The sequence below is a fragment of the Narcine bancroftii genome, chromosome 3 (assembly GCF_036971445.1).
Source record: "Narcine bancroftii isolate sNarBan1 chromosome 3, sNarBan1.hap1, whole genome shotgun sequence".
NCBI lineage: Eukaryota > Metazoa > Chordata > Chondrichthyes > Torpediniformes > Narcinidae > Narcine > Narcine bancroftii.
Window position 1 is genome coordinate 348,029,080 of NC_091471.1, and position 27,432 is coordinate 348,056,511.

A 27,432-nucleotide genomic window follows, 5' to 3' on the forward strand; every position below is an offset into this window, starting at 1 on the left:
CAGCAGTATTCACTCAGGAAACTGGCACAGAGTTGTGGAATGTAAGGAAGAGAAGCAGTAAGGTCATGGACCCTATACAGATTAAATAGGAGAAAGTACTTGCTGTCTTAAAGCAAATGAGGGTGAATAAATCCCCAGGACCTGACAAGATATTTCCTCAGACCTTGAGGGAGGCTAGTGTAGAAATTGCAGGGGCTCTGCCAAAAATATTTAAAATGTCTTTCGCCACAGGTGTGGTGCCGGACGAGTGGAGGGTAGCTCACACTGTTTCATTGTTTAAAGGCTCTAAAAATAACTCTGGAAATTATAGGCCAATGAGCCTTATGTGAGGAGTGCAAATACTAAATCATTCTCTTCTACCGCACTCCTCAGTGCCCTATTATTTATTGTGTATGTCCTCTCTTGGTTTGCCCTTCCAAAATGCAACATCTCACACTTGTCTGCATTAAATTCCATCTGCCATTTTTCAGTCCATTTTTACAGCTGCTCCAGATCCCTCTGAAAGCTTTGAAAGCTGCCTTTGCTGTCCACAGCACCTTCAATCTGCAAACTTGCTGATCCAATTTACCAATTTACAGTATTGAGTACAGGAATTGGGATGTTATGATAAAGTTGTATAAGACATTGGTGGCGCCAAATTTGGAAAATTGTGTGCAGTTTTGGTCATCTAACTACATACAGGAAAGATATCACTAAGATAGAAAGATTGCAGAGAAGATTTACTAGGATGTTGCTCAGACTTCAGGAAATGAGCAACAGGCAAAGGTTAAACAGATTAGGACTTTATTTGCTGGAGCGTAGAAGAATGAGCAGAGATTTGATAGAGGCATTTAAAATTATAAGGGGAATAGGCAGAGTAAATGTAGTTTTTCCACTGAGGGTAGGTGAGATACAAACCAGAGAACATGGGTTAAGAGTGAAAGGGGTAAAGTTTAGGGGGAACCTTCATACAGAGAATGTGGTGGCGTGGAATGAGCTCCAGCTGTAGTGGTGAATGTGGGCGCAATTTTAAAATTTAAGAGGAATTTGAACAGGTACATGGAGGGAGAGGTATGGACTGGGTGCAGATCAGTGGAACGAGGCAAAAAAATGGTTCGGCACAGACTAGAAGGGCCAAAGAGGCCCATTTCTATGCTGTAGTATTCTATGGTTCTAAACAGAGTGACTTGGGGTCCTCCGGTGGTAGTGAGGGCTCGTAGATTAGGGCAGCACACTTAGCATAGTGGTTAGCGCAATGCCTTTATAGTGTCAGCGCTTGTGACCAGGGTTTGAATCTTGCGCTGTCTATAAGGAGTTTGTACGTTCTCCCAGAAGCTCCGGTTTCCTCCCACAGTTCCAAACATACTGGGGTGTAGGTTGCTAAGGTGTTCATTTGGTGGCACAGACTCATGGGTTGAACTGGGCAGTTACTGTGCTGTATGTCTAAATTAAAATTTAAAAATGTAATAAATTTTTTAAAATTACCCCCGGGCCATCTTAAAATCATGAAAGTGCAATTCGACCACATGCAAGAGTTGGGCGTTGCCCGCAGATCTGTCTCTGCTGGATGTCACCGTTACATATGGTTCCAAAAAAATTTTCTGGGGATTGGTGGCCTTGTGGTAATTATCATGCCCTGAACAATTCCACCATGCCTGACTGATACAGCATCCCCAATTTACAAGATTTCTCAGGAAAACTCCACGGCAAATGTGTATTTGCAAAAAAATAGACCTAGTATGTGCATAAGTGATGCGAAGCATGGGAGTAAGCATCAGTATACGGGTGATGGTTCTCGTATGCAGGAGGAGAGTGAGACCAAAAGGATCATCCTTGTGGCAGTGAGCCAATGAAAAGATCAGAGGAGTTTAGCTGGGTAATGTTTGGGGAGTTGAAGAATGCAATGATGTGACTGAAAAAAATCAAGAAAGTGAATTTCATTTTGTGCTGAAACAAGTGAGTGTATTCTTTAATTGTGTATAAACTGGCTAATGTTACAAGTCTTGCATCAGTGGCGGGCAAACGATTGGAGAGGATTCTTCAGGACAAGATTCTTATGGACAGAATTTATGAGCCCTTAAAGAAGCAGTAGGTTAGGCCACATGAGCCTAATGGATTTTTTTCAAGGAGGTGACAAATGAAATTGATGTGGTGCATATGGATTTTAGTTACTGACCTGCACCCAGTGACTGCAAAATATGATGCACTCTCTACCACTATTTAGGGTCTCAGTTTTTCCAAGTGAAGCAACTCTTCACCCATGAATCTGTACAGGTCATTTACTGCATTTAATACAGTCTCTACATCAAGGAGAATGGACCCAGTTTGGGGGAAAAACCGCTTCCTTGATCATCTTCACACGGTCCACTGCAACGGCAAGGACCTACCAGTAGCCACCCACCAACCACTTCAATTCCACCCTGCTATGTCTGCCCATGGCCTCGTACTCGAAAATTGAGGCCACCCACAAATTGGAGAACAACCTTACATTCCGTCTTGACAATCTCCAACCAGACAGCATTAATATGTAGCTCCAATTTTCTGAACCCTCTGATACCCTTCCTCCAGCTCCTTCCATCAGAATCCATCCAACTCAGCCAATACCTTCTTCCTCCTTTTCCTCCTACCTATTAGCCTGTGCTCCTCCCTTTTTACCCTCTTCCCTTCCACCTTTTTATTCGGACATCTGCCTGATTTTCAACACTCCTGATGTCAAGTTTCTTGTACAACTACAACCTGACAATACAGTGTTCTCTGGTCCTCGGTGCAAAACAGACACAACCAGACATAACATGTGTACAGACAATACATATGCAGGACAAGTATTCATAAATAGCAAATAAATAAAGAAATGTGGTTTTGTACATACAAGTCTCAGATGGTCAGTGTGAGCAGTTCCTTTGGTCGTTCACCATTCTCACTGCCCGTGGGAAGAAGCTGCTCCTTAGCCTGGTGGTGCTGGCTCTGATCCTCCTGCATCTCTTTCCCAAGCTGAAAGTTGCTGTTATGTGGGGTGGAAGGGGTTCTTAATGATTTTGCATGCCCTCTCCAGACAATGATCTCAGTAGATCATGTTGATGGGGGAGGAAGGAGACTCCACTGATCCTCTCTCCCACTCTTGCAATCCTGTGGATTAACCTCCAATCCATTTCTCTGCAGCAACCATAATGGACTGTGATGCAGCTACCCAGGATTCTCTCAATAGAACTCCTGTAGAAAGTCAACTGTGGATGCTGCATGACCATTTCAGCTTCTCCAGCACTTGTGTGCTGTACATTCCAGACAACTACCTTTACGCCACTGAACATACCCAGCACAGGAACAGGCCCTTCAACCCAAGTATCTACACCAAACATGTCCAAATCAAACTACAACTGCTGCTTGCACCTGATAAATATGAAACAAATGGAGATGTGTGTACATTTTGAAGACTCAAAACACTACTCCCCACCTTTACTCTTTTGATCAGATGCCTGATGAGGGGCTCAAGCCCGACACATTTATTATGTATTTGCTGTATAAAGGACTCTGCTGACCTGCTAAGTTTCTCCAGCATTGGGTGCTTTTGCTACTCCTGGCAGCTGTTGCAGACACCCAGCTCTGATTTGCCCCACACATGTCCCCTAAACTTCCTCCCCCTCACCCTCTTGTATATATTTTTACCCTGAGTAAAAAAAAATTCTAACTACCTGCCCTTCAATGCCCTATGATTTTACAAATTTCTATCAGGTCACCCTTTGTGCTGAAGCAAAAACAATCAAATGGTGTCCAACCTCTCCCTCTCACCAGGTAACATCCCGGTAAACCTCTTGCAAACCCTTTCCGAAACCACAACATCCATCCTTTCAAGGGGGATTGTGCAGGGAAAACGAGAATTGCTCAAAGCATTCCAAGTGCAGCCCAACCAAAATTTTATATTGTTGCAACACGACCTCCTTACTCTTATGGAATACCCTGGCCACCTTTACCACCCCATTGACTGCTGTGGCCATTTTCCACAAGCTAAGGACCTGGACACCCAGATCCCTCTGCACATCAATACTTTTTAAGGACCCTATCATCAACCTTACACATTCCGTTTAAATTTGACTTCCCAAAGTACAGCACCTTACACTCGTCTCAATCAAACTCCATTTGACATTTCTCTATCCATATCTGTAAATTACCTACATCTTATATTCTTTGATTGCCCTCTACACTGTCCAGAAATGCACCAATCTTTGTATCATCTACAAAGTTACAAACCCACCCATCTACATTTTTAATACTCTTGTCACTAGTGAAAGTGCAAAAATCTTGGTCAGTCCTCAGAAATCTCTTCACTTGCCTCCTTCAATAACCAGGGATATATCTCATCAGGCCCAGGGGACATCCATTTTAAAAGATCCTCATTAAGGCCCAATACCATCTCTTTCTTTATCTTAAACGACCAAATATATGAGCATTCTCCACATTTTGCTCTTTATTGAAGCTGAGGGCATTGGTATTCTTGTTTCAAGACATTTTATCCTCTATCCTTGCCAGCTTCTTAAATGCAGTGAGTGCCCAGAGGTCATCACAATATTCCCAACCAATGATTTATATAGTTTTAAACAATATTTTTTGATACTCCATGCAATCAATGAACAAAATTAAACAATTTGTGATTTTAAAATTAAACCCCCATCAACATTTTATATCAAGAACTTGAGTGGCTTTTCAAACAGGGCCACTAAGTCTGGCATATGTAAAGAAGGCCCACAGAAGTGATTGGGCTCAGACTAGAAACCGATGCTTATTTATCATAATTGAAACGCGAAAGTCTGCAGATGCTGTGAATGTAGTAAAAACACAGAAATGCTGGAGTAACTCAGCCGGTCTTGCAGCATCCAGAGGAGGTAAAGATATATTACCAACATTTTGGGCCTGAGCCCTTCAAAGTATAAGCAAAGAACAGGAAGGTGCCAGAATGAAGAGTGAAGACTGGCCAGGGAAGGAGTCCAGACCAACAAAAGGTGTTAATTGCATAAGAGGAAAGCTGAGAATTGATTTTGGCTCTGTGAAAGGGAGAGACAGACAGAGCTGGGGGAAAGCGAGAGGGGGAGGTGTGTTTAAATGGAAGCCAGAGAAGTCGATGCTAATGCCGTGCAGTTGGAGGATGAGGTGTTTTCCCCCCATTTTGGAATGGGACAGGGAAATGAAATGTTTTGAAATGGAATGTTTAAAAAAAAAAATCAATAAACACAGTAGGAAATGAAGAATGTGTAAACCTATATTCAGTGACATTGTAAGGCCAATTTAATTGTAAAGTCTTATATTACACTAGTATAAGGCAACCAAAAATAAATTTTAAAAAATAAAGCACAGTCTCACAATTTCTACATAAATAGGAAGCAATCAAGCATTTCTGAGCTTAATACAAGTCCACATGTTGACAGTTAAATCTGGTTAAATACTGTATACATCAAGCTGTAAACTCCACTTTAATGTGTTATTAGGAGAAACATTTAACATTTTTTTTTTTACATTGTGCAGTAATTTTTCCAGCAGGGATGCAATTTACCATATGTATCATGCTTTGAAATGTCAGGCTCAGGTTCCTCCACACTGCTCATTAATCCTACTCCACTCCAGTTACAAAATGCGAGCAGCCTTGATTTGCTCACTATCCTTTTGCTTTATTGCACAATTATCAAAAGTCTAGAAAAGTTGGTAAACTTGCAGCACAGATCGAACACTCATCTCTCTTCCCTACTCTCTGGAATTCCAGATTCTATTAAGGTAACCTTGTAACGGTGTAGGCAGCCACAGATGCTTTTCACAAACCCTTTAGAAAGGGGAAACAGAGGGAATCCGATGTCAGGGTAGCCACACTTCTCAGGGAGAAAGCTTCTATAACTCTTCCGTCGCTTTTTTGGCTTGACGACAGCCTGAGCTGAAGCCTTCTGATCTGATGTTAGGGAGGAGGTTTCAGCGGCAGCCTGCAATTGCTCTGCAGAATCCATCTCTGGACAGATGCTTTCCTCTGAACCAACTTCTACCAGCAACCTCTGCTCTATACTGCTCGAGTGAGTTTCAGAAGTCTCCATTCCAGGTTCTTTTGCGGCCTGAACAGATTCAGCAGATGGTGACAGAGGCTCCACCTGACCGTCTCCCACATCAGAAGGACAGCTGTGAACAGACACATCTTCAGCACTAAGTTCAGTGCTTCTTTGGATCATTTCATTGATTTCCAACCATGACTCCATTCTATTCAAAAGGCGCCAGCCATTAGTATAGAAGTGTTCTTTTATTTCCTGTTCAAATATTTCCACAGGTTTCTGAATGAGCTGAGTCATTGACTGCACTAGTTTTATCAGAGCCATCTCATTGTAGCAGCGACTATTTTCATATCCCTCTTGAAGGCCGCGATCACTGTCAAAGCCAGCCTCATTGTAATAGGGCTCATTCACCAGGATCAGCCCTGCAAAAATTACAGAATCTAGATCAAGTTGCAATGGAAAGACAAACACAAAATGACCAGCCACAGATTATGTAGTTCCATGTTATGATGCTGGACTAAATGTTATGGATACCAGCAATACTTTTCACAAGCATTTAACATGACTGTAGAAAATACAAGCTGATGTGTTTTCTTCACCAATATCACCTGCATCAGTATTTATCCTTCATTTCAGTTACACAAATTGCTCACAAAAATTTATTCTCAAAATCTTAGCACGTATTTAAATTATCTCTGAAATGTTGCATTAGGATTATGTTTGCTTTAGAGACACTTAGCTTATTTTTCAAGGAGGACCTGGGACCAGTCAATGGTATTTGGTCAACATAGTCTGAATACGATAAAGTGAGAGGGCACGGTGTTGGGGTGGGGAAATCACAAGATGGACTGGAGGGGTTGGGTTACAAGGAGAGGCTGGATGGGTTGGGACCGATTTCCCTGGAGCAGAGGCTTGACCTTGTAGGCATTTATAAAATTGTAGTACAGTACAGAACAGGCCCTTCAGTCCAAATCTGTGTTGAACATATCCAAATCAAACTAAAACTGCTGCTTACACCTGACATCCCTCCATCCCCTTCATATTTGTGATCACTTTAAATGTTACTATCTTTTCTGTTTCTACCACTACTGCTGACAGTGCCCTCGCAACTCCATTAAACTTTCTCCACCTCACTTTCAACACATGTCCTCTAATGTGCAATACTTTTACCCAGGGGAAAAGATCCTGTTCACCCAATCAATGTCTCTCATGATCTTACAAATCTCTGTGATCAGTTTTGTCTAATCTCTTCCCTTTAACTCCTGTCTTCTGATCCACGCAACATCCTGGTAAACTTCTGTACCCTTTTCAAAGACTCCACATCCATTCTGTGATGTGGTATCAGAATGCACACAGTATTCCAAGAGTAAAACACGAAAGTCTGCAGACACTGTGGTTGAAGTCCAAACGATGCAGCAGAAACTCAGCAGTTCAAACAGTGTACCTTGTTTAACGTTTCGGGTTTGAGCAAAATGCATGCAGGTGGCCGTCTCGGGCCTGTTTGACTGCTGAGTTTCTCCAGCATTGTGTTTCTACTCTATTCCAAATGAGGCAGTTTTAAATTGCTCGTGATAATGACTTTGTTATATTCATTGTACAATGTACAAGTGCATTGAAACTCTTTCTTGGTGCAGCTGAGAAATTACTTTGTAAAGAAAACAATCCTGTATATTAAATTAAATTGAAAAAGGTAATAAATATTCACAATTACCAGCAAGCAGGAAAATATGCAGGGTTACAACAATGCAGACAGTCCCTGTTCTGCTGCTGGAGCAGTGCAACAAGGGACGGTTCAAGAGACATTGGAAAGAAACTATTCTTGAACTTGCAACAAGACCTCCTTACTTTTACCCTCAATTCTACACCCAATGAAGCCAAGCGTAAAACTAGCCTCCTTTTGGGCACCTCCATTAGTGTAGCTAACTATTACACAGTGCCAGCAACCTGGGTTCAAATCCAGTGCTATCTGTAAAGAGATTGTACATTCTCCCAAAGACCTGCATGGGTTTTCCCTCAGGTGCTCCAGTTTCCTCCAATCTTCCAAAAACGTTTGGGATTGGTAGGCATGGGTTTCAATGGCCAGAATCAGCTTCTACCATGTTGTATTGTTAAAAATTAAACGTTTTACCGCCCTATCTATGTGTGATTACTTTCATGAGACATGAACCTGGACCCACAGATGCTTTTGCATATCAATGCTTTTAAGAGCCCTGCTATGAAATGTACACATTCCTCTTGCATTTGACCTCCCAAAGTGCATTACCTCACATTTATCCAGATTAAAATCCATCTGATATTTCTCTACCAATATCTTGTGGTAGTGATAGCCGTCTACAATGTCTCCAATTCCACCATCTTTGTATCATCCACAAACCTATTTAACCCACCCTACTAACTTTTTCATCCAACTTATTTATGTACATCATCAAAAGGGGATGGATCTCTGCAGAACATCACTGGTCACAGGCATCCAGCCTGAATAACAGCCTTTCACCACCACTCTGTCTTCTATTGGCCAGCCAATTTCATATCCCAGCTATCAACTCACCATGGATCCCCTGCATCTGCATCTATTGAATATACATACCATGTGGGACCTTGTTAAAGTCCATTCAGACAACATCCACTGCCCTATCCTCAATCACCTTTGTCTCCTCAAAAATTGAATCAAATTGGGAAAACATAGGTGGGGCATTCCCCCCCCCCATGAATTACTGTGCTCCTCCCACCTGCAGCGCTAGCGCCACCACACGATATAAGCATGTGCATTTGCCTGTTAAGTCGGAGAGAGGGGGAAATGTGACTGTGGCGCACGGAGGAGGATCATGGCAAATATGGCACCCATCCCGTCAAGGACTGGCAGCACCTCCACCACACACCTCACCTCCAGGTCGATGGCCATCAGCATCCCACCACCCCCCCTCCCCGGGCTGAGTGATTTTCAATTTTCAGTACATATCCTGCTGAGGTACTGACGCCGACTCTGCCCCTCACAAAGCCACTTTGACAGTCCCAATCTGACCATTATTTTCCAAATGTGCATAAATCCTTTGTTTGTCATCTGTACCAATGATCTGGATGATTATGTGGTAAATTGGAGCAGCAAGTTTGCAGATGACACAAAGAATGGAGGTGTTGTGGACAGTGAGGAAGGTTTTCAAAACTTGCAGAGGGATCTAGACCAGCTGGAAAAATGGGGTGAAACATGGCAGATGGAATTTAATGCAGACAAGTGTGCAGGGTTGGATTTTGGAAGGACCTGAATTTTCCAACCAGAACATCCTCTAGAGACAAGACTCTGGACCCAAATACAGTTTACTCTTGACGTTAATTGCTTTGGAATTTTCCTTCATCTTTCCTGCCAGCATTTCTTTGTCCTTTTTCTACTTTCTTTTTCACTAAGGACCGTCCTAAAACCTTTAATATTCTTGAAGGGCCTTCTTGTTTTCAGTTCTCCACACTTGTTATAGGTCTCTATTCTTAATCTTTATCCAATTCTCAATATTCTCCCGTTTCCAAGGTTCCTTAAACTTGTTCTCCCATTTATGCTGCTCAACCCATAGTTCCTCTTGCAGGCTGTGTTCAACATTCTGTAGGCCTCTTTTTAACCATTTCATATCTTTCTGCAATGCAACCACAAACATACACAATACTCCTTTCAATGGTGCAGTTACTCCTCCTACCTATCAATACACATCAATTAAACAGTTTGAAACAAGTTTTAAATTGAAGTGGAAGCTTGTAGAATACAGTTTCCCCAATGAACACATTTCAAAGATTAAAGGTATTCTCAAATAATAGAATCCAGCCTCAACACTTTCAATGGAACCCTGTCAAAATCCAAGTGACAGAGAACATGGAAAACTTCTGCAATGCCTCAAGCTTGCTTCAAAAGGAATAAAAGATTCACTGATAGTTCATCACTTCTTTCTTCATCCCCACTGCAGAATCTGCTACATTCACACAAGTAAAACATTACAAGCTGAACATTAATTCTTTCTTAGCACTAACCTTGAATTGATATGAGAACCTGGAGAAGACTGGATTTTGTCGTCCACCTCTCTGTTCCCTGCACCAAAAAGAAGTATTAAATGGAGGGAGAGAACAGGTTAAAAATGATCCCTGGGTGAAATAGGATCTGGAAATAAATGAGTGCATGCATTATGCTCGAAACAATAAAGTCCTCTTTTAATTCTATGATCGAATTATAACCATATGAAGATCCGATCTTCATTTCCAATCCTGGACACAGCAGTAAGTCTAAGGGGAGAGCTCAAACACATAACACTTCACCAGCTTCTAACACAATCTCATACATTTAAAGAAAATCACCAACGACAAGGTTTCTCTTTTTCCTTTATTTGACGACATTCTTAATTTCCAGCTCTTTTCTGTGGTGCTTTCCCATGTAACTGTACACAAGGATTTTGACTTTGTCCCTTCCAGATTTCCATGGTTCCAAACTTTCACACAGATCACCTGCACTTCTTTGTTTACTGGTTTTTTTTCCTACTCAGTTGGACCTCTATATTGGGAGATTGCTGCCATATTTTAAAATGGTGCCATGGTATCTCGTGCATTTGCCCAGAGTGAATGCAGAAACCCTTCAATGCTGACATAAGCTTCAATTTAGAACTGTGTTCTCTAATCTCAGTTGTTTGTCTCGAATCCAACGTACGTTGGATCCAAGCTTCAGCAAGAGTTTAGCAGCATTTTTTGGTCATCAATAAAGGAGAGTTTGGGTTAGTCCTTGAAGTACTTCAAATATTCGTACAAATCTCTCTAAATTTACCACTGTACCAGATTCCATAATCATTCAGGCAACACATTTCAGATCATGAAAATAAATTTGCTAATTTCCTCATTGGCACTTGGAGTTCTTACCTATTACATGTTGTCTGAATACTGACTCTCATGTCTGCCAAAACAGGTTCCTGTCAAGATCTTTCACAATTGAATGCAGATCAAATATCTTAAATTTTGCTTTGGAGAAAGTCACTATAGTTCCTTTGCAACAGTTTCATCCAAATTCATTTAGGAAAAAACATTCACCTCAAATGCCACCAGAAACAATGACTCATTTCTCAATTACATACCTTTCCAATCCATGTGCCCAGAAGACTCACGCAGACTTTGCCATTATCATACAGGTTGGGGTTGAGACGTCCACTGCACTGAGAAATATAACGGAAAAGTGGAGGAACTGCAGGATAAACATTAGGAAGCTGAATATCAAAGAGAAATAACCCGTCATCATATGGAGTCCGTGTTGGGCCTTTGATCAGAGCTGAGAACAGATCCTATGGGAAAAGATTATGTTATTAGGCTGAGATCTACCAGAAAAAACTCCCACATTCAGCTGAGGCAGGCAAGTGTATTAAACAGTTAATGAATGGAACCATCTCCATTTCATTCCCCCACAATGTTAATAGAGACTATTCTACATTTCGTGCAAAACTAAAAACTGCAGGGTGCTGGAAATCTACCATTGATGTTGTCAGTGTAAATGTTTTTGCTTTGAAACTATTCAGCACAGTTCAACTTACCATTCGGTCTTCAAACGTTTTGACCATGATGCCATCAGGAAGTGCAGTAGCAAGCAGTGCCATTTCTTTCCTCACGGTGCTGAAAAATCTCTTTGAATCTGCTGGCTGGAATTCCATTTTTTTGAATGCATGGCTCTCTGCAAATGAGAGTTGGAGTTAGATGTTTTGATGGTATGCTGCAGTTAATCCTTGGTTAGTCCTGCTCTAAATGTTGAAGTCAAAACCTATTGCACTGCACACATCACCCAATAAAAATTAATTTATCCTATCAGAACATTTAATACCTTCACCCAATAACCAATCCATCCTCCAAACTCACAGGAAGTAACACCAACATACTTCAAAACTTAATCATTTCAAGCCTTGTGTCATGGAGAATCAACATTACTCTTCCTCCAAGGAGGAACCGCATGTTATAGGAATTCCCTTTTGCATCACTTTGTAATGAGAATAGATCAGTGTAGCAAACGGAGTCCAATTCATAAAATAACAGCCATCTTCAATAATTGAGCACAGCACAGATACAATTGCTGCTTCAACTACATTACAGCAACTTTTATAAGTTGTCAGATAGGCTATTTGGTGCAAGGTTAAAAACCCTGCAGGAAAAATTTGGAAATTCTTACCTGGTACTGATTCAAGTACAGAGAAGACTTCACCCTTTGCGCTAGTGAACGTAACTCCAGGTTTGCTGCTCTGCTGACAAAGCACAGGTGTATCACTGGACCAGTCAGATTTTACAGGCACCTGCATATCTGCCTTTTCTTCTTTGTTCTCAGTTTCTGTCACAGCTTCCATCTTCTCCTCCACCACTATGGCTACATTGTCCAGCGTCTTCTGTAGAGTTTCATGCAGCTTCTTGATATCATCTCGAAACTTCTTCTCCTTTGTTTGCTTTTCTGGCTCTATTGTTGGGGAGGTAGCAGAGCCAGTCAACAATTGCTCCACTGTCATATTCTTTAAACTTTCCAAAATTTTGATGGCTTCTTTTATCTCATGAAAGCCTTTGGGAGATCCATCCTTTGCAATTTTATCATGATTTGAACTACTCGAAGCTGCAGCAGCTCCCTGTGCTTGTTCTACCTCACTCTTACTTTCATCCAACTGCGCTGCCACTTCTATTCCAACTTCAAGTGCCTCACTCCCCTTTGCATTTTCATCCTCAGTCATGCCATCATCCGTTTCCCAGCTATCACTTTCATCTTCCCATTCATCAGATGTTGCCCCAGTCGAGGTACCATCCAGAGAGTCCAGGTCAGATTCTTCAATGTCAGACTCAACATTATATAAATGCTAGAAAAAATAAATAAATGTTACTGAAATTTAAAGATAATTTGACTTTTAAACTATACACTATTTGGACTGGATAAATTGCAGGGAAACTGTGTCTTGTCAAGCCCTTTCTTCCTTCAAGCCACATCCAATCTATCCATGGACTTTTGCTACCAACACCCTCAATCTCTACTCAGCAAGTCACAAAATTCAGATCATAATGGATGAGGTACAACAAAGGTTGACATGGAACTTGATGACTCGAAAGCTATCATTTTGTTCTGGCATCTGCCTACAATTTTCCATACCTTGATGAAGGGCTCAAGGCTGAAATATTTGTTAAGTATCTTTATCTTTGCTACATAAAGTACACAGTTTGACCTGCTGAGTTTCTCTAGCATTGTGTTTTACTTTTGTCTAAACCAGTGGTTCTCAACCTTTTTCTTTCCACTCACATACCATTTTAAGTATTTCTTATGCCATCGGTGCTCTGTGATTAGTAAGGGATTGATTATGTGGGTGGAAAGAAAAAGTTTGAAAGCCACTGTTTTCATCGAACCTAATCATACCTCCAAAGAAAATGGGCCAATGACAATTTTTCTCAAGCAAAATATTGGGTCTAGAGTAGTGATTCTCAACCTTCTCTTCCCACTCACATCCCACTTTAAGCAATCCCTTACTATTCACAGAGCATCAATGGCATGGGGATTACTTAAAAGTGGGATGTGAGTGGAAAGAAAAAGGGTGAGAACCACTGGTTTAAAGTTACAGCAGGATGTAGATCAGATGGAAGGTTTGGGGTACATTGGCAGATGTGGGATGAAACAGGTGTTGTGTCTATACAGTAAATGGTAAAGTGCCATCCATGTTCATGAACAGAGGCAGCTTAGGGTTCAAGACTATGGTTCCTGAAAGTGACAATACAGTTGCTGGAGGCAGCAAATACCATGTTTACCTTCATTGGTCAAGGCAAGGGGTCAGTCTGATATCATTTGGAAAGAAACTGTTCTTGTACCAAGCTGTGCTGGTTTTCATGCTTCTGTACTTTAGACCATAAGATATAGGAGCTGAAGTGGGGCATTCAGCCAGAGTCTGTCCCACCATTCCACCATAAGCTGATCCATTTCCCCACTCAGCCCCACTGCCCAGCCATCTCCCCATAACCTTTGATATCCTGGCTAATCAAGAACTTATCAATCTCTGCCTTAAGTACACCCACTGACCCACCCTCCAAAACTGCCTGTGGCCACAAATTTCACAGATTTACCACCCTCTGGCTGAAGAAAATCTTCCGCATCTCTGTACTAAGCAGACACCCTTCAATCCTGAAGTTGTGCCCTCTTGACTCTCCCAACATGGGAAACAACCTTTTACATCTACTCTGTTCCTGCCTTTCAATGTTGAAAATATTTCAAGGAGATCCCCCTCCATCATTCCTCCTAAATTACAATCAATACAGGCCAAGAGCTGTCAAACACTCCCCATAGATAACCCTTTCATTCCTAGCATCATTCTTGTGAATCTCCTTTGAACCCTCTCCAACGTCAGGACATCTTTTTTTAAATGAGGAGCCCAATACTGTTCACAATGTTCCATGTGAGGTCTCGTCAATGCCTTATCAAGCCTCAACATCACATCCCTGCTCTTATATTCTATTCCTCTCGAAATGAATGCCAGCATTGGATTTGCCTCCTTCACCACTGACTCAGACTACCTGTGGACATTTAAAAAAAAGTCTGTTTATTTTCTTTACCAAAGTGCATGTCCACACACGTTCTGTCATATTTCATTATCAACTTCTCTGCTCATTCTCCTAATCTAAGTCTTTCTGCTGCCTCTGTGTTCCCTCTACACTACCTGCTCCTCCACCTACTTTCATATCATCCACAAACTTGGCCACAGAGCCACTTATTCCATTCTCCAAATCATAATATACAACTTAAAAAGAAGTGGCCCCAACACCAACCCCTGTGGAACATCACAGGCAACTGGCAGCCAATCAGAATATGATCCATGTATTATGACTCTCTGTTTCCTTTCAATCAGCCAGTTCTCCCGACATGAGTATTTTCCTGTTATACCATGGGCCCTTCTTAAGTAGCCTCACGTACAGCACTTTATCAAATGCCTTCTGAAAATCCAAATACATATTTAGCTGAAGGTAGCAGTGAGAAGGTGTGACCAAGGCGAAGGGAGTCCTTAATGATGTTGGCTCCCTTTGAGGCAGTGCCGCACATGGAAGACTTCAATAGGTGGGCTTGAGCCTGTAATGGACCTCACTTTTTTTCCTGCATTCCTACACATTGGAATCATTAAGCCAGGCTGTGATGCAACCAATCAGTATACTTCCTATAGAAGTCTGAAAGACTATTTGATGACATGCCAAATCTCCTTAGAAAGTATAGGTGTTGCTATGTCTTTTTTACAGTTGGCTCGATGTGCTCGCTCCAGAAGAGGTCTTCTTAAATATGGACTCCCGGAACTTTGAAGGATCTAATCCTCTCCACTTCCACCCCAGCACGTGTAAAAGGGTGTAGTTCTTTGGCCGCCCTCACCAAAATTAACAAAAAAGCTCTTTGGTCTTAGTGAGACCAAGACTGTTGTTCTGGCACCACCTGGATTCTCGATCCCCATTCTGCATTCCAACATCATTTCCAATTTTGGTATCAGCGATTTTATAGATAGAGTTGGAGCTGAGCTTGGCAGTGGTGAAGGCACAGTAAGGAACAGAGCAGGGGTCTAAGCACACGGCCTTGATTGCAGCTGCCCTCCGACGTCAGCGATCTCCATATTCCTATTGAGCGACATTTCTTTTGGTAATTACAAGAATATTGTGTTTGTCTTTCTTGGTGAAATAATCAGTAATGTTTATTTTATGTTGGAATAAAGAAAAAAAAGGATAAGAATGCCGAATTCAAGCATGCCAATTTTCAGAAATGTGGACTTTTGGAGAGATTTCCTGATGTTAGTCCTCAGTCAAGGACAAATTTAAACATTAGGACATTTTTAAATGTTTAGGGCAGCAAGGTTAGTGTGGCGGTTAGCACACGCTGTTAGAGCAGCAATCAGGACCGGGTTCAAATCCTGGACTGTCTATAAGGAGATTGTACGTTCTATCTGTGTCTGTGTGGGTTTTCCCCGAGAATTCCGCTTTCCTCCCACCGTTCGAAACGTACCAGGGATGTAGGTTAATTGGGCAGCACAGACTAGTGGGACAAAATGGCCTGTTACAGTGCTGTATGTTTAATATTTTTAAAAATTAATTTAAAAAGCAGAGGAATTTGGTTAAATTGGCAACTTCATTGATAGAACTATTAGCAGAATCAGGACAATTCTTCTAGAATCAAGAGCTCAAGAAATCTATTCACTATTAAGCAGAGGATGATTTGGATACAGAAAAATGATTCCTTCTGGTGAGAACTCACACCTAAATTAATTGGAAGAGGATCTAGGAGAGAGAGAAATTCTTTCACCCATTAATTGTTGGGATTCAGAATTCTCATTCTTTCCAATAACATGTCCTCAAACAGGGAGCAGAATGACTCAATTTAACTTCAAAGCTGAAAGTAGTGCCAATATTCCTTTGGCAATTCTTGGAACTTGGGCAGGTTCTTACCTGAGGTAGAATGCTGGATTTGGAGTTATCTGCCCAGACAACTTCAACCTTGCCACTAACATCAACACGAGATACTTGACCAACAGAAGGTTCCTGAAACAGAGGGAATAGTTCTGTACAAATATGTATATTGTCCTTTTCTTGTATTTAGTCCTTTTCAAAAAGCATTTGTATTACTCAAAAGAAAAAAACAGCAGCGGTGTAATTTAACACACGTCAAAACCAAAGTTCTCAACTCCTTTCAGTGAACAGGTAAAGTGAACCCTCACCCTCCTGGACACCTCGTTTTAGCATTACCTCATCAACTTTTAGTGCAGCTCGTCCTTCTTCCACATTCCCGATACGGATCACAATATCAGTAATGCGGAAATGGAAATCTGGATGGTCAGCAATGTCATAAACACTAATGTCTTCCTCATGGCCCAGTGCCTGGAATTAAAATGAGATCTGAATGGCCCATATCAAAACAGTTGCCAGAAAGCATCAACAGCAAAAATATGAGGAACATTAAGGAAATGAGAAGACCGATTACTCCTCAGCAGAAAGGAAATTTGAGTAGAGGCTTGGGGGCTATGGTTCTAGTCGTCTATTGCTAAGCTTGTAGCCACATGTATTCAATCAAGACAGAATATATGACCAATTGACAGACCGTAATTTTGCCTTTAAACCTAAAACACAGTTCTTGTGGACAAACACCTGGAGAAGGAAAATGTAAACATTCAGAGCATTCGTTACAGAGCGTTAGGCTATTATATCAATATGTGTAGTACCTAGAAATATATTATCAGGATTTTCTCTCATTTTCAACCCTAATACATCACACTTACTAAACAGTTTCAAGATATACCTAGAGTTCTATCCTGCAACAGCAAGACCTTTAACAGCCATCATTATCCAAAAGACAATTAACCAAAAAAAAAAGTGAGGTTTAAATTTAATTGGTCAACAAATTACTCACCTCAATCTCACTGCCATTTGGCTTTGGTTTGAACCATTTTACTGAGCACGTCCGTCCAATGTGGTCGACAGATTGGACAACACCATACACACCAACCTCTTGGGGTCCTTGAGCTTATGGGAAACAATGAGTTATTGCAAAACAGGATCTAAAGCAACAAACCAAGGTTTTATTTTTAGTCTGAACTCTGTATAATACCTACTGCTTTTGATCAGGGACCCAAGGACCAAATGAAACAATCTCTTTCAATTAATACAAATATTGTTTAGAATACAGAAAGTATATAATGGATCATTGTCTTGCAATAGCTCAGGTTGATTTGATCTAATTATCAGCTGATCAATTTCTTAACAAGATTCTAATGAGACCAACTCTGCACAAAAGCCACCATCTATTTGGGAAAGCAAGCAGATTGAGTATCATTGGGAGAGAAAGAATTGCTGACATTTCTAGATGGAATCCTTTTGCAAGACTAAGAATGCAGGGGGAAGATAGGTGGTATAATTTGGAGGCATTGGTGAAGCAGGGAAGGCAAATTATGACAGGTAGAGGCATCTGATTGGCAGGTCCCAATGTGGGGGGGGGGGTTGGGGGGGGGGGAGGAGAGAGAGGAGACACCTGGTCAGGACCCAAGGATATATCCACCTTTGCATATTTCAGGACCTCCAACACCACCTCTTTCATGACATTCCTATGCTTCAGAATAGGACTGTTCTGTTCCCTGATCCCACTCTTTTCCATTTCCTATACCACGGTAAATACAGAGAAGTGTTCAGGGTGTTTGACCTTGTGCAATACACAAACGTGCTGAAAAATCCATTTGGGACCCCAAAGCCATCTTTCTAAGTGAATCTTTAGGGGGTCATTCACTACATGCAGTGCTCCCGATGTGACCATCGTGGAGACTGGTCGCAGACTGGAAAATTGTTTCATTCACCACCTTTGCTCTGTCCATTGGCAATTATTTTAATTCCACACACTACTGACACACTGACATGTCTGTCCATATCCTTATTCCGTGCCAAATTGAAGCCACCCACAAATTGGGGGAAATATTATCTTACATTCCCACCTGGCAGTCTCCGACCAGAGACATCAATACTGACATCCAATTTCCATCAACTCCTCCCCCGGTCTCTCCTTTTCCTCCATCTCCTTTCCTCCAGCTCTTCACCTCCTTCTCTTCCTATACAACAAGTTACCCTTCTTAGTCTTCTTCCTACTTTCTCTTCCCCCCCCCACATTGGGACCTGCCAATCAGATGCCTCTACCTGTCAACTTTCTCTTCTACCCTCCCATTTGTATCTATCTTTTATCTGTCTGCCTGTGCCTTCCTCTTTCCCCACCTTTTTATTCAGACGTCTACCTGTTTTACCAGATTCTTGATGCTATGGATGCTGCTTAACCTGAGGAGGTTTTCCATCACTTTTGTGTAGGTCACAAAGATTACACCAGGATCTAGATGGAAAATCGACCAAATCTTTTAAGGGTGAGGTTTTTGCATTTTGGTAAGTTAAACCAGGGCAGGATTGCACAGTGAAAGGTTGGGTCCTGGATCATTGTAGAACAGAGACTTCAAGGGGTATATAGTTCCATGAAGCTGTATTACAAGTGGACAGGGCGGTGAAGCATCTGGCATTGAGACTGGTGAGCTGAATTAACAAGGAGAGGCTGGATAGGCTGGGACCTTTCACTCAGAGACATGGAGGACTGAGGGACAGGTACTTGAGGAGTACAAAAATGAAAGAAAAAATTAAACAAGGAATTCAGGAGGACTACAGTTTGGCATTTAACACCATCATGCCCTCAACATGGTCAGCAAACTCCAAGACCTGGGACTCAACACCCCACTGTTTAATTGGATCCTGGATTTCCCCACCTCCACACCACAATCAGTAAGGATTAATAAGAAAATCTTCTCCACAATCTCCATCAGTACAGGAGCACCATAGGGCTGCATTCATAGCTCCCTGCTCTATTGACTTTGAAGTGTGGCTTGGTACAACAATAACACCATCTACTGACAATACCACAGTAGTGGGTTGTATAAAGAGGGGGTGATGAGAACGAAAACTTGGTTGAATGGTGCACTCAATGTCAGCAAAACCAAGGAGCTGACTGTGGAGTTCAGGAGAGGAAAACTAGATGTGATCATTGGGGGAAAATCAGAGGTGGAGAGGGTGAGCAAATTTAAATTCCTGAGAGTCACAACCTCAGAGGAATTTTCTGGACCCAACACACAAATGTCAGTGACGAAAGCATGTCAGCACTTCAACTTTCTTAGGAGTTTGCAGAGGTTTGAAATGTCACCAAAAACTTTGGCAAACCTCTACAGATGTATAGTGGAAAATGTGCTGGCCAGTTGCATCACAGTCTGGTATGGAGATACCAATAGCCTTGAGCACAAAGCCCTCCAAACGGTGGTGGACGCAGCCCAGAACATCACAGGCAAAACCTTCCCCACCATTAATTAAGGATAATTAACATGGATTTGTGAGTGTTAAAAGAGTTTTGAGATATCTGGGAAAGTTGATGAAGGAAGTGGATGTCATCCACATGGACTTCAATAAGGACTTTGACAAGGTCGCACATGGGCGGTTGGTCAAGAAGGTTCAGTTGTTCAGTATTAAGGATAATTTGATTAGCATTGACTTTGCAGGAGAAGCCAAAGAATGGTAGTGGTTGATTACTTCTCTGACTGGAGGCTTGTGACTAGTGGTGTGTCTTAAGGATCAGTGTTGAGTCTATTAGTGTTTGTCACATACATCAGCAATCTGTATAATAATGTGGTAAATTGGATCAGCAAGTTTTCAGATAACACAAAGATTCTCTAAAGAAGTGTAGTGGACAGTGAGAAAGGCTTTAAAAGCTTGCAGAGGGATCTGGACCAGTTAGAAAAACGGGCTTGAAAATGGCAGATTGAATTTAATTCAGACAAGTGTAAGGTGTTGCACTCTGGGAGGATGAACCGTGACAGGAGCAAACTTTTTCCACTGAGGTAAGGCAAGAACGAGAGGACATGGGTTAGAGGTGATAAATGAAATGTTTAAAGGGTACATAAGGGGGAACTTCTTCACACAAAGAGTGGTGAGAGTGTGGAACAAGCAGCCATCTGAAGTAGTGAATGCACCGCTCAATTTCAACATTCAAGATTTGCTGGTACATGAATGGGAAAGGTGTGGAGGGCTATGGTCTGGGTGCACTTCAATTGACCAGACAGAATAATAGTTCAGTGAAGACTAATGGGCCAAAGGGCCTGTTTTTGTGCTGCAGCATTCTTGGTTTCTAATTTGGATGCACAGAAAAATCAAGGAAACATACAGAAGGTAAACAGTCAATTTTCTTCCCCACGGTTGGTATCTAGAGGGCAATGTTTAAGGTGTAATGTGAAAGATTTAAAAGGACCCCAAGGCATAACCTTTTCACAGGGTGGTAGGTATGCTGCAAAAGGAAGTGGTAGAGGCAAGTACAAAAGCAATGTTAAAAAGACGTGGATCAGAAAGGCTAAAAGGGATACAAACCAAACACAGTTCAGGAAGACAACAGGACAAGTTGGGTTGAAGGACCTGTTTATATGCTGTAAAACTGAACATTTTTACATTTATCACTTTAGTTTTTGTAAATCTAACACCACTCCCAGCAGTGGACCCTTCAAAGCCCCTCCTCCCTGCTATTCACCCCACCCTACAAAGCCCACAATCCCCACCCTCTGTTTTGTCTGCTCATTGTGCATTGGCAAAATCATGCGATTTTGGTCAGCTACTGATTTCTGATGCCATTCATCTTTAACTTGAACAGCAAAGTCAATCTACCTGAAGCTGAATGAAGACAAACAACCTGATCTTTCATGCTCAAGGTGTGTTCTGATCATTATTGCTCACTTCATAGAATTAAGACAAATTACAGCAAACACTTACCGCGCTTATCCAGCACAAAATCTCCAGGGCAGAACTCATTATTATCCACATGATGAACTGGCAGCAAGTCATTGGATCGAATATTTTTTTCCACTGTACCATCCTGCCACATCACGTCCACACTGGTGCTGGTTTTCAGAATTTCCACAGCAATTCTAAGGAATAAAATTAGAATTTAGAAATAACATTCTCAACATAAGAGTGAAGAGACACAAGGTGACAAAGTTGACAGGCAAATTATGCAAAAATCAAAGCTTCACACAAAAGCACAGGATGACGTTGGGAGGAAGAGAAATGCAAAACAGTTGGAGGAGTTGCACTAGTGAACAGGGACAATATCAAAGCTGCACTCAAGAGGACATGCAAGAAAACTTATCTACTGAGGCAAATGGATCAAAAGTAGAGGAAAGAATAACCTCACTGAGGTTGTACTACAGGTACACACTCCTTTATCTGGACATCTAAAATCTGGAAAGCTCCAAAAACCGGCATTGTTTTCTTGGTGCTGGTACAGCGGAGGGAGGGGGAGAGAGAGAGAGAGGGAGAGATGGCAGCGTGACTCGGGTGTGCGGAGGGGTGGGGGGGGGGGGAGAGACGGCAGTGCGACTCAGGTGGGCGGGGAGAGGAGAGAGACGGCAGCGCAACTCGGGTGGGCGGGGAGAGGAGAGAGACGGCAGCGCAACTCGGGTGGGCGGGGAGAGGAGAGAGACGGCAGCGCAACTCGGGTGGGCGGGAGGGGGTGGGAGAGAGACGGCAGTGCGACTTGAAGGGGGTGGATACAGCAGCACAATTTGGGTGGGCTTAAATCTGGGGCAGCTGGCTTTTGTTCTGAAATCCGGAAAAACCCGAAATTCGAAACACACTGTCCCCCAAGGGTTCCGGATAAAGGATTGTGCACCTGTACTGGCCCCTCAATACCCAACAATACAAATATGTTGATAATTTGGTGACTTTAATTTTTCCATTATCAACTGTGATTTCCAAAACTGCAAAAGGCTTAAGTAAGGCAGAAATTGTTAGATGCAAAGATGGTGGTCTGAAACCATATGTAGATGGCCCCAGGAAAGGGTCCATTCTAGACCTTGAAATGTGAAAAGAGCTTCACAAGGTCATTGGGTTTCAGTAGAGCATTTTGGGAATCATGTATTTTGCAAGATTTCATTTTGAGAGGACTAAAATATAAAAGCAACAATATATAATGTTGAGGCTTTACAAGGCATTCGTCCACATTAGGGTTTTGAGAGCATTTTAGAACCAATATCTAAGGAAGGATGTGCTGGTGTTAGAGAGGATCCATGAGGTTTACCAGAAGATTCCAGGATGAAACAGTTAACACATGAGAAGTGTTTGACGGCTGTGGGCCTAGACTCACTGGAATTCAGAATGATGACATAGATCTTAAGGAAACATACCAAAGGCTAGATTGGGTGGACATGAATGTTTCCAGTGATGGAAACATCCAGGACCAGAGAACACAGCCTCACATTAAAAGGATGAGCCTCTCAAACAGAGATGAGGAGGAATTCTTTTCAGCCAGAAGGTGGTGAATCTGTGTAATTTGTTGCGACAGATGGCTATAGACAGAATCTTGATTAGCAAGGATGAGGAAGAAAGCGGAAGAATAGGATTGAGAGAAAAAAAAGCCACAATTTCAATGACAGATCAGATTTGATGGGCCGGATGGCTTAATTCTGCTCCAAAGTCTTGTGGTCATGGGTACATAAAAATTTGCAGCACACTAAAGGCCTTTCAGACCACAATGCTGTGCCAACCTATGTAAACCTGCTCCACAAAAATCTCATTTTCCCTTCAACCACAACCATGAACTTCCTTTTTTTGGTCATCATAACTCCCCAAGTGTTCAAATAGTTCTGGATAAGGGAAAATCTGGCCCTCTGAGGGAAAGGCAAAATATTAGATAGGAAGAGAAGCGAGGAGATTGGGAGCAGCTGTTATTATGTTATTATGGAAGTTTATAACTGACTTGCGGGAGTTGTTTAAAGATCAGCTGGTCAGAATCCAAGGCCCAGTGAGGAAGACAGGCAAGGATGGCAAGGTTCAAGAATAGAACAGTCCAGACCCTTCAGCCCATGAAGCTCTTTTGACCCATGTGAACTCCACATAAATGTTCCTACCTCACACTCAGAAGCCCCCATTTATCTTGCATCCATGTGCCCTTCTAGGAGTCTTTTAATCCTCTTATTGTATCAGCCTCCACCACCATCTCCACCAATTCATTCCACACACCCACCAATTAATTAAAAAATTATGTAATATCCTCCAAATGACCATGAGCAGATGTCCTCAGAGATTGGCCACTGCTGCCCTAGGAAGAAAGGTGCTGGCTGTCAACCCTATCTATGCCCATCTTTATGGATAATGTAGGTCTGCTGCTCGGGTTGGTATTCTAAATTGGAGGGTATCAACATCTCTCAGGATCTGTCCTGGAGGCTCCAAGTTGATACAATCATGAAGAAGGACCACCAGTGGCTATACTCTGTGAGGTGTTTGAGGATATTCAGTGGGTCACCAAACACTCTCAAAAGCTTCTATAGCTGTAAAGTGGAGAGCATTCTGGCTGGTTGCATCACTGCCTGGTATGGAGGCGCCAACTCACAGGGCAAGAATAAACTCTAGAGGGTTGTTAACTCAGCCTGCGACATCACAGACACCAGACCACTCCATCGAGGAAATCTACATGAAGCAACCTCTATCCTCAAAGACCCCCACCACCCAGCCCATGCCTTCTTCACTCTGCTACCATTGAGTACAAGATACAAAGACGAGCACTCAGCAGCACAAAGACAGCTTCTTTCCCACTGCCATCAGGTTCCTGAATAATCAATGAACCAAAGACACTTACTTTTCGTGGACACTTATTTTTATTTTTTTTATATTTATTGTTGTAATATGATTTATAATATGAATGTTTGCACTTTGATGCTGCCACAAAACCCCTAATTTTGTGACTTGGTCATGACAAATTTTGATTCTGAAATTTCAATAGGTGATCAGTGGAGAGCATTCTGACCGGCTGCATCACTGCCAATACAAAGGATAGAAAAAGACTACAGAGAGTTGTGAACTCAGCCTGAACATCAGTCTTCACTCCATCGAGGACATCTACAAGAGGTGGATCTCAAGAAAGCAACTTCTATTCTCAAGGATCCCAACCACCCAGGCCATGCCCTCTTTACACCGTTACCATCAAGAAGGAGGTACAGGAGCCTGAAACATTACAAGGACAGCTTCTTCCCCTTTGCCATCAGGTTTCTGAATGGATGATGTCGCACAGACACTACCTTTTGCACTAACCTTTTGTAATTTAGAGTAATAATTTGTGCCTGTGATGATGCCACAAAACAATACATTTTGCAACATGTTCAGGACAATAAATTCTGATTCAAAGTATTCATTTTAGACCTCTCCTACCTCCAGGCACACAAATTCCCTCTATCCCTGAGCAGCCCTCCCCTCACTCTAACCTGTTCTTCCACGTGTAGAATTTGCCAAGGTCTTCATACCCTCTTGCATTCCTTCCTGGAAACCCTACAATTCTCACAAGTCCTGCATAGTTTTTGCTTCCCAAACCTTAAGTACACTTCCTTCCTCTTGACAAACTGTCCTACCTCTTTCATCAACCATCCTTTCCCTCTCACCAGGACAAACCTATCTAGAACCCAGTGCAAGTGATACTGGAACTCCCTGCAAGTGATACTGGAACTCCCCACACATTTCTGCTCAAGTACCTCACAAGAATGCAGGAGACTCATTCCAGGGCATGTCCAACCCTGGCACCCAGGAGGCAACAAACAATCCGGGAATCTCAATCTGCTCCAGAGAATCTCCTAACCAATGGGGCCCCTGTCACTACTGCTCCCCTCTTCTCCTCCTTCCCTTTTAAGACACCGAGACAGAGACCTGGCTGCTATCGACTTTCCCTTGGTAAGTCACCCCACCCCCCCACAACAGCATCCAAAGCAGTAGAATTGTTATTGTATCAGTATTAAATTAAACCCGAGTTTGTACTGATTCCACTAAAGAAGATGAAGATCCTTTTTGAACCCTGCAATAGACACACCATTCTGTGACTATGACTTTACATAGAATGATTACACTAAATATGGTCTCATTTCCTCTGAACTTCACGCACATTTGAATTTCCCATCACTATTGTTCATTCAATTTACTCGTCAATGGTTTGAGGAACAACCTCTTCATTTTACTCACTGAAGTAATTGAAGGGGTCTCTAGTTTACCAATCTCATTTTACAACCAAAGGTGTGCAAACTGAGGAACAACCAAATGTCAGTCACCAATTTCTAAGGTAACCTGTCATTTCCACACCTTGTCCATTTGACTAGGACATCACCCACACCGTTGGCAAGTGAAGTTACAGCACATGATAATTCCCACAAACAGGACACAATTCATCTCCACCTTGATATCAATTGCCATCTAAAGATTATTCTCGACTCAGTTCCATAAGTCACAGCAAATGCTACAAAATTAAACAAGGTGGCTCTCCATTATAAAGCGTTAGTATTTGACACAGTACTTCCTTCTGCAAGGCCTCAATTATCTCACCTATCACCTGGTTTGAATTCTCTGGAAGGTTTGTTTTTTTTCTTCTTGTGCTTCTTTTTTAGGTTCTTTATTGAAAGCGGGATACTTTTTTTGCGCCCTTGCCCACCACTTTGTGATGATGCAGTTGAACTTGCAGAAGAAGAAATGGAGCTGGTTTCATCAGTATCCTCAGCACCTTCATCATCTGCATCCTGTTCTGCAAGCTGCAGCTTTACTGCCTGATTCCTTTCTGATGAATCTTCATCCAGGATCACTGCAGGCTGCCCAATATCCCTCCAGTTCCCACCTTTCACTTCTTTTTCCAGCTGGTTTTGCAAGTTGCCATTAGTGGGGACAGGGCCATTGCTCAGAACAGATTCCTTCTGTACAATACCATTTAGAGACTGCGATTTCATTCCAGTGGGCACCTGGGTTGGGACCTCCCAACTTAATTTTGGTTTAGAACTACCGAGTCCTGAAGCAGATGAGGTGACCATGACTGAGCCATCACCCAAAGCCACGGAAAATTTGTCGGCATGATCCACTTCTTGGGTGTCCATGTTATTCAGAATTTTTTTTACCATCTCTTTGTCAAAAAGCCTTTTAACCTAAAAGATAAAAGAACAAGTTGAAGTTCATTGTTTCAACTGCAAATAAAAAACAAAGCAACGTGACAAAAACTCAGCCAGAGCTAAATCCAAAATAATTTACTAATCTCTCACCATTAAATACACATTAAATCATCTGCCTTTTTTAATGTCTACGTGATATGATATTACTACAAATGAAAATGAGAGTTCAAGAATTTTCAATTAGTTTACTGTGGTAATTGTGCTCAACCTGATCTTCCTCTGAAGACAATCAATGCATTTTTTTTACTTCTTCACCTTAAATGCAAAGCTGCATTTCATCTATCAAATATTTCCTGCAGTAAATAAACCATGTTGACAGAAGATTCTCAAAGTCTTCATGATTCATTAGGGCCGCCCTCTTGCATTGATGCTCTTTAATTCGGTTTTCATATTCTGGTACATGGATGGGAGGGGTCTGGTCTGAGTGCAGGTCAGTGGGATTGGGCAGAACAATGATTTGTCACAAACTAGAAGGGCCAAAGGGCCTGTTTGTGTGCCGTAGTGCTCTATGGTTCTATGTGCAAATAGAAACATCATCTGTATATCTACTCTAGGCAACCACATAAACTAAAAATCTTAAGATTCTTCACAGAAGGACCAACACTCTATTACAGGTTGGCAAGAACAGCTTGATTCTCAATGTTATCTCATTGAAATTCTATGCAAATTCAGATAAAAGCAACAGAGGAAGAAATTAAACAGGGAAGTCTGCAGACACTGTGATTGAGTGCAATTCACAAAAGTGCTGGAGAAACTCTGCAAGTCATGCAGCGACTATGGGAAGCAAAGGGATGAAACTAACATTACTTCACTTGGAAGGACTGTTTGGGGCCCCAAACGACAGTGAGAGAGGAGTTGTGGGTGCAAATGTAGCATTTCCTGAGGTCACAGGGGTAGGTGCCGAGGGGCAGTTAGGGGGACAGGAT

General features: G+C 42.0%; 1 protein-coding gene across 7 annotated transcripts in view; it reads right to left on the bottom strand.

The window, feature by feature from the left end:
* Window positions 1–5,333: 5,333 nt before the first annotated feature.
* Window positions 5,334–27,432, bottom strand: part of ube2o (ubiquitin conjugating enzyme E2 O) — a 90,962-nt gene continuing 68,863 nt past the window's right edge. For 5 of the 7 annotated variants that reach the window (XM_069929613.1, XM_069929615.1, XM_069929612.1 and 2 more), the window contains 10 exons: window positions 25,896–26,482; window positions 21,309–21,463; window positions 17,392–17,504; window positions 16,731–16,862; window positions 16,434–16,526; window positions 12,172–12,838; window positions 11,546–11,682; window positions 11,096–11,299; window positions 10,011–10,068; window positions 5,334–6,421 (listed from right to left, as the gene is read on the bottom strand). In XM_069929613.1, the coding sequence (XP_069785714.1) occupies window positions 5,697–6,421; window positions 10,011–10,068; window positions 11,096–11,299; window positions 11,546–11,682; window positions 12,172–12,838; window positions 16,434–16,526; window positions 16,731–16,862; window positions 17,392–17,504; window positions 21,309–21,463; window positions 25,896–26,482 (2,871 nt within the window). In that variant the 3' untranslated portion in view covers window positions 5,334–5,696. The remainder of the gene's footprint in view (window positions 6,422–10,010; window positions 10,069–11,095; window positions 11,300–11,545; window positions 11,683–12,171; window positions 12,839–16,433; window positions 16,527–16,730; window positions 16,863–17,391; window positions 17,505–21,308; window positions 21,464–25,895; window positions 26,483–27,432) is intronic. The other 2 variants (XM_069929614.1, XM_069929617.1) reach the window with 2 other exon arrangements.